General features: G+C 44.7%; 3 protein-coding genes across 3 annotated transcripts; all 3 read right to left on the reverse strand.

Annotated features, from left to right (window-relative positions):
* Positions 1 to 879: 879 nt before the first annotated feature.
* Positions 880 to 2,808, reverse strand: CCR75_008580 (uncharacterized protein). Its single transcript, XM_067966632.1, has 3 exons — positions 2,183 to 2,808; positions 1,507 to 2,101; positions 880 to 1,440 (listed from the first exon to the last, which is right to left on the reverse strand). The coding sequence occupies exon 1, from the start codon at positions 2,522 to 2,524 to the stop codon at positions 2,183 to 2,185; it is 342 nt and encodes a 113-aa protein (XP_067823369.1). The 5' UTR covers positions 2,525 to 2,808; the 3' UTR covers positions 880 to 1,440; positions 1,507 to 2,101.
* Positions 2,809 to 3,217: 409 nt separating this feature from the next.
* On the reverse strand, positions 3,218 to 4,213 carry CCR75_008579 (uncharacterized protein; the record flags this gene model as incomplete). The annotated part of the gene is made up of 3 exons (XM_067966631.1): positions 3,218 to 3,827; positions 3,896 to 4,008; positions 4,144 to 4,213. The coding sequence occupies 3 exons, from the start codon at positions 4,211 to 4,213 to the stop codon at positions 3,552 to 3,554; spliced, it is 459 nt and encodes a 152-aa protein (XP_067823581.1). The 3' UTR covers positions 3,218 to 3,551.
* Positions 4,214 to 4,281: 68 nt separating this feature from the next.
* Positions 4,282 to 5,238, reverse strand: CCR75_008578 (uncharacterized protein; the record flags this gene model as incomplete). Its single annotated transcript, XM_067966630.1, has 2 exons — positions 4,282 to 4,782; positions 4,843 to 5,238. 2 exons carry the CDS (start codon positions 5,236 to 5,238, stop codon positions 4,570 to 4,572), a joined length of 609 nt encoding a protein of 202 aa, XP_067823582.1. The 3' UTR covers positions 4,282 to 4,569.
* Between the last annotated feature and the right edge of the window lie 2,453 nt (positions 5,239 to 7,691).

Below are 7,691 nucleotides of genomic sequence, written 5' to 3' on the forward strand. Positions count from 1 at the left end.
TGCGTCATCCCAGGTACAGGGGTCTGTACCTGTTGTAACCTCAACAGTTCTGCCTGTTGAGAGCCTTGCTGATTCAGCAAGGCTACCTTCTCCTTCATCTCGTCAAGTTCATGTTGTATGAACTTGGCGATAGCTGAATGGAGGGCATCTCTGTCCAAATTGGACAGCGTTGCCAAGATGGCATCGTTTCCTACGGTCGAACTCATTCGTTCGACTGCACTTTTTTCTATGTCACTTAGAAAGGAGTAGCTTTCACGCGAAACGTGATGCGTATTCCCACTATCATCTAACATGTCCATGTTAGACGAAGGAAATGTGGTCTTTGGACGGACTACAAAGTGCTACCAGGTGTAACGGGGCACTACGACTTGTACTGCTTCAGTACAAGTCCACTTCGCACTGCTTCAGTTGCGAGTGGTGCCTTACGTTATTTCACGTACACTAGTATGTGCAGAGGAAGACTTCTCCTTAAGGTAACTAGCTTAAAGAGGGTTAAATGAAAACTGTATTAATATAATTAAGTATCTCTTCTTTCTATCGGTTAACTCTAGCTTAATTATAAACTAATACTAAACATGCAATTGAAATCTTATCTTATCTTATCTGTCTCTCTCTTTTGTCTACATCTACAGTTGATTAGTCTGCGGAATAAATATACCTATATATGGATAAGAATTCTGAACATTACTATATAAAGTAATATCCCCCAAATATTATCTACCTTGTAGATAACATATTAATTAGCAACCTTTAAGTGTTAATTTCATGTAACGATTAATGTACCAGTATAAAAATCTTTTACATACATATTTTGTATTAGAAGTATCATCTCAATAGTGCCAAGTATTTTAACCTTTAAAAAGGAAAACAATTAAGAACTGAAATATAATTATGTATACTGTATATATTACAAGTCAAAACAGTCAACCTAAAATTCTTCATGATAAAAGCCTCAACAATTTCAACATTTAAGTCTAACACTTGCTATTCCGCTTTTATACAGGTGATCATGCGATCGATCACTGCCAGATTTTTCTTCAGAAACTCCCATGCTTAATGATTCCGGATAAAGGCTCATTGTCAATCTGAATAAAAACCGTTCTCGAGACTCCATTGTCTCTGTCAACAGAATGAATTGACGCCCACAGATACTATAAAAGGTTTAGATCACACACTTGAGCTATGCCTCCATATATCACACACTTGAGCTACTCGACCATGCCTCCATACCGTGGATGCGCGTAACTTGACACTTGACTATAAACTTGTGGAGTCCATTAATTTTGCACATGCGACACATGCACTCTATAACCTTACATTGGCTCGCTTGCGTTAAGCAAGGCCAGATGATCCCACCGCACGACTTGCGTGCGGCCTTGGCACCACTGCCTTCTTTTGTATTTTTCTAAAGGTCCAAAGAATTACCCAAATACACATCACCTACACAATACCACAACAATTGATAAGTTCATTGCAAACCAATGGCGTTGTTAAATCGATGAGTACCTGAAAGACGTGAAGCACATTCACCCGGCAATGTACAGTTTCACATCGATGTCCGTTAGCACAGAGAAGCTCGACAGAAACGTCATTTGTACGGTCGATAGCCATATACATTTGCGCAGCAACGACAATGAACGAGCATGTTTCCACGACAAATAGAATTTTCTTTATCTTTGTCGTGTGACCTTCCTGTTGGCGGCGACATGCCTTGCGAGATTGTGTTACGGGTGGGTCTTCCTCATCTTCGCTTATATTCAAATCGAACGACCGATTTGACATCATCCGATCTGATTGTATGCTCGGCATGCGTAGCTTCATCTGTCGCTCGTATTGCTGCAAGCGGCTAAGCACGCGCAGGCCGTAGATAAGAAATACTGTGCTGATGATACCCAGCATACAAGCGCTCACGGTAAGCTGCATGTACACAAGTCCCTCTGGGTTAAACCCCTTCGATAAAAACAGGCACATGTCGTACAAAATCTGGAACGTCCAGACCACAGCTATTGCAATGCTTTCCAAGCACACTAACTTGGGGGGTTTGTCCGTAACTGCTGCCCCGCGCAGAATGATGGTAGCCCAGTAGCCGAGAGCCATGATGCTATAGCAGCAGTTAGGAACAATGACCGCGAATTAGTTAATTATACTCAAGTATAAAAGCAGGGTGATAGCAATGAACTTACTACACGGAATAGAGAGCGGCAGTGCATGTATCAGCGAGAAAAGCGCTAATTGGACGTGGTATAACAAAGCCGTAGCTAAGCGGGTCGGCACCACGAATGACCATGGTCGCGGCGCCATAACAGCAAAATAAAAAACTGTACTGCTGGAGCAAAGCGCCCTCGTGTTTTACCGACCGAATATACAGTATTATACTGGCGGCAACGCTGATCCCGCCAAGTCCTAAGTAAACGGCCTGCACAATGTGGTACGAGCCAGGATTGTAAGACGCTAGCGTCCGTACGCATCCATCATAGGTTTGTGCGAGTCCAAACTCACACGTGGTGTCGGTGATATTTGCCATTTTGTTGTCCACTGTCTTGAATCACCAGAATTGTGCTGTATACAAGACAAATGGCGCTTTGCACCAGCTGGACTCTGCGGGAGTCGTGACTTGCGTGAATTGGTATTGTTGTTTTCGACGCTATAAAGTTGGGCAATGCTAGAGGAATTTGCTTTGTCGCTACCACAAACCAAACCAACGAAACAACGTGCTTATCACGCGGCTATGGATAGGAAACGCTGTTTTACTATCAATTCGAGCACAGCGTCTGCGAGAAAGCCGGAAAAGTAGAGGCAGGAATAGGGGCTCGTGGTAAAAATACGACAAGAAAAGCGTGTTGTACATTTGCATAGAAAAGTCACACTTTGAAGGCGTGTCGGCATGGCTTCATTACTTAAGCAGATGACGTAGTAATTACTTTTCACAATGAATATGATGTTGCTTCATTATGCAAGTCCTCAGGTTTGCACAAGCTGAAATTGGTATATTCGAAATTTGTTGTTGAGCATCCCTGGAAACATTTCCCTTTCTACGAACGCTTCTGCCCCATTGATGCGATTCACTTTTCCACGAAGCTCGAGTTCATCTGAAGAGCTTCGTTCACAGTAACTATAGCGCCGAATCCCATTATGGCGATGCTGCTTCTCTATTACTAGACGCCGTGCTTATTGTGGCTTTTTTAAAGAGCGTGTAAACTCCAGTATCGAATATATCTGCAAAGGCTTTATTATAACTGCGTGTGATCGCCTTTTGTCAGTTACAGTTTGGTGGTATCATTCTTATATTTCATATAGTAGACTTAGCCTCCAATACCGGTCAATGAACGGGTCTAGCACTAACGTTAACTGTCGAGGTAGGAGCATCTATTTATTGTTTATCGATTCCAAACTGATCAGTTTGACTGCGAGCAGCTCAGTATACTACGAGAAATGTGTCTCCTTAAGTACATACTCAAATCACAACTTGAGCTTTTTAGAACATCCACCTTTCCTATTTCGAGGCCACCCGTCGAACAATATACTGGCAGGATCGAGTATATTCAAATCATTTAACCGTACTGAAGACGAAAGACGTCGTTATGAATGTAGTACTGTCCAGGCTGATGCGCTACGAGCTGGAACACCTGCGTGAACTGAATGGGGTTGTTGTCCTCAATCTGGATCTTTCCCTGCACAAAGATAATCATGGCATTGCCAGATGTCGATGGCTGGATGTCAACCGTTGGGAACTCGTGGCGCACCACCGGCAGACCCTGTAACTTGGCCATTATGGTTTGTTGTCCCGTAGATAATTGTCCCTCCCAGCTCATGTTCGACACACCTTGCTGTGACAAGAATAAGAATCGAAAATGTTTCATGACTTTTCAGACAATTGGGTACGACTGGTACTTACGTAAAGGCTGGAGAGACCTGCACGGTTTGTATCAAACGTGGTGTAGTAGTGCTGCACAAAAGCTTTCGCTACTTCCTCGGCAGACATGATACAGCGCTTCAGTTTGTCGCTTGCTTTGGTTATTCTGGACTTTCAAATATTTGTGGCTTCGGGGCACGAACATTTATTCATTGGTAGAAATTAAAAAGAATAACTTTTCACTGAATAATTCTTTATTTTAAAAGTTGGCACGTAAAGGCTGGAGATACCTGCACGATTTGTGTCAAACGTGGTGTTGTAGTGCCGCACAAAAGCTTTGGCTACTACCTCGGCAGACATAATACAGCGCTTCAGTTTGTCGCTTTCTTAATTTATTCTGGACTCTCAAATATTTGTGGCTTCGGGGTACGAACATCTATTCATTGGTAGAAATTGAGAAAAATAACTTTTCACTGAAAAAAAATATTTTAAGAATTGGCAACATCTATTCTTACGTCAAACCATTAATTTCGAGGACGAAGGAATTGAGCTTTCATACAATTTAAAAAATCTAGAGGGATAGAAATGACTTGAACAGCCGAAGAGACTCCGCGCATTTAGGAATGACATGACCTTGAGTATGTACCAATGTGAAAACAGAGTTTTTGCGGGTCTGATGGCAATGGACAACAAATATTAAATAAAATCATTGCATTTTAACATTTTAATGCTGTACCCACCTCTTGATCCTTGAATATATTCATCACTTGCTGGCTCTTTGATGCAGCGATAACGTAGTCGTTGGCGCCGAATAAATGCAGCGATACCATGTTCGGTAAAATGCCTGTATCCAACGAGTAAAGCGGAGAGCTTAAATAGCTTCCGATAAGCACAGCTAGCTTTGGAGACCAATTGAGCTCAGCACGCGCCTACCGAATACGACAATTAGCTTTAATAAGATAATGGCGTCTAATGTGGCATCACTGCACCTGTTCCGAGCACATCCACGCTGCAAGACTAGCTCCTTGTGAGAATCCAAGTACCCCATCCAAATTTCCGGCCTCGGCTAGCTTCTCGCGTAAAAAACTTATTAGAACGTTCCGTTCATACATCGAGCCGCATCGATCATTTTGATGGGGGCCCTGTTGACGCCACCACGCGCGAAATTCATTCTTAATTCCGGTCTTGCTGGAAACTACTCTGGTCCGCTCCCCCTTTGTTCGTTTTACAATGGGTGGCACGACGGTAAAGGGCCCATCGATACAAACAAATTCCACATTCATATTGTCACAGCGTAGGGGCATTATCTTTCCTGCAAATGTGGATGCGTCTTGGTACATGCCGTGTAGACAAAGCAGGCGCAGCGTGCGACTTTTGTGGCTCATCTCACATTGTCGTGGACATTAAATTCATCCTAATTACATATTAAAAAAAAAATATTGGTTGCTATTCTGACAAATTTTTATAGTCGCAAAACCTCGTATGGATGTGCAACGAATGCACGTTTATCCGGAAGCCGCGCTCTACATAATATTATTTTAGAAATTACCAGAAAAAGCGTCGTTTGGCATTTGGTCTGGACTACCGGTCATATCCTTTTGTTGGTGTTGCATGTTGCGGAAAAAAAAAGATATCAATAATAACAGCTTAATATTCACATGTTCGACACACATTGTGTAATACAACACACAATTTGAAAAATTGTGTATTGTTGTTAAATTGGAGGAATATTACTCATATCTCTATTTGGTATGAAAGTTTGACAACTTCGTCATTAATTATTTTGTGAAGGAATAGGAAAGTATATTCGCAATTCTACCGTTGTAGGCTATACATTTCTGAGTCGTGACGGCGTATACACTTTTTGCATTGCATGTTTTACATATAATTCGTTTCACAACTAAGAAGGGGTTCAACAGCCGATGGTTCCGGACGCGGTGTCAATGTTCAAGGCCTAATAGCAGCGACAGGCATGGACCGACCCGGGGTCGTACTCGCAAGAAATTTATAATACGAGGGGCTATCATAACCTCGCTGGGCGCTTCGTCTCGGCAATCTTACGGGGTGTATCGTTGCATGAAATTAACACTTAAAGGTTGTTAATTAATATTGTAACGGACTTTAGTTGCCCTAATGTTACACAGTCCCCGTTAAGTACACTTGGTGTACTTAAGGGGACGGTCAACAACTTAAATAAAGTAATTAGACCCACCACTCGGGTGTGGTTCGCATTCGTGACCAACCCTGTGTATGTGATGCACATAGGTGCATTCACATGTAGTGACAGCCTTCAATTTAATTAAGCCAATAATAATAAGGCAGCGCCATGCGATGCTTAGGAGGTATGGCGCACCCGTGATGACGGCTAGCGTAATCCGTTACGCGAGGTGTAGCTTCATCCGTGATGACGGCTAGCGGCATCCGTACGAGATATCTAGAAATATACACTCGTCATACATAATAGGGTTATCTACAGAGATAGATGACACTTTTAATTGGTAAAAATAGGTATTTACATTTATGCGATTTAATATAAATCAGTCTGATAACTACTTTCTACTTAATAAGTGCGCACGAGGAGCCGGATTACCGCTCACGTGACGACACTTAACCAAAGTACTTAGTGCGTTGGGTTAGGTCGCTAACGCGCCACCACAACTACCTTACTGCACGCAAAAGAAGCTGGTTAAACCGCCTTCTCGCTGTGCTACGGTGTGTATTACAACGTGCCCGCCTACACTTGGTAGCACTTGAAATCCTTCCCACGACCCGCATGTCTCCGTGTGTACGTGAGGATGAGCCTCAACATCGATGAGGCTCATTCCCCCTACCTCTCCGAACATCATCGAAAGGTGGCAGGGCTTATGGTGCAGGGACTTGGTGAACAAGCCCTGGCCAGGCTTCTGGGTAGTCCTCCTGAGCAACATAATGCTGAGTTGGAGCTGTTTGAGGCATTTGTGCTCGAACAGCGGAGGGCCGCGTCCGAGGCACAGAGCCATGCTGAGGCGGAGTCCGTCACTCAGATTCAGGTTGAGCTGAGGCATGAGTAGGCTCGGAGCGAGGCTCTCAACAGGACTGTTGAGATGCTCTCTGCCCGGCCGCATCAGCCGAGGCCCATTCGGATGGACCCGCCCAAGTTCGATGGAACTGCGGCGCACACGATTGTCCACTGGCTTTTAGCCGTGGAGCAATGTGGTGTCGCCCAGCTCATCGAGGACGACAGCCGGATGGTGTCGTACGCTATGTCGCATCTGCGCGGTAAGGCCTCAGAGTGGGCTTACTCGGCGCTTATGGCGGACAGAAAAGCGTTCCCCTCATGGGCGATCTTTAAGGATAAGATTCGCGCCATGTACCAGCCGCCGAACAACGAAGTGTTGCTTCAGGCGCGCTTCTTTGGGGCGCGACAGGCGAAGCGATCTCTGCAAGAGTATGTGCAAGAGATGCGCTCGCTGTCCGCATCCATAACCGTAGGTCCGATTCCGGAGCACATTAAGGTGCCCACGTTTATGAACGGACTACGGCATGGCCCATCGCGACAGGCCCTTTTCAGAAAGGTGCCGTCGACGATGGAAGAGGCAATCCAAATTGCCTTAGTTGAGGAGCAATCCTACAACAGTGCCTCGGCGACAGCTTGGTATAAGCCGTCGGCCGAGAGGACAGATGCCACTCCTATGGAGTTGGGCAATGCAGACGTGGTCTGTTTTAAATGCGGCAAGCGCGGCCATATGATGGCTCGCTGCTATGCCAGGGTCCCTGCTGGGGCAAAAATGCCCAGCAAGAGGACTCCCTTCCCAAAGGGCGATGGCAAGAACCAGCGTGCGAGACGCATGAGTTCTGC

Source organism: Bremia lactucae (assembly GCF_004359215.1).
Source record: "Bremia lactucae strain SF5 chromosome Unknown BlacSF5_NotPlaced_9_SHOA01000002.1_551695bp, whole genome shotgun sequence".
In the NCBI taxonomy this organism is placed as follows: domain Eukaryota; phylum Oomycota; class Peronosporomycetes; order Peronosporales; family Peronosporaceae; genus Bremia; species Bremia lactucae.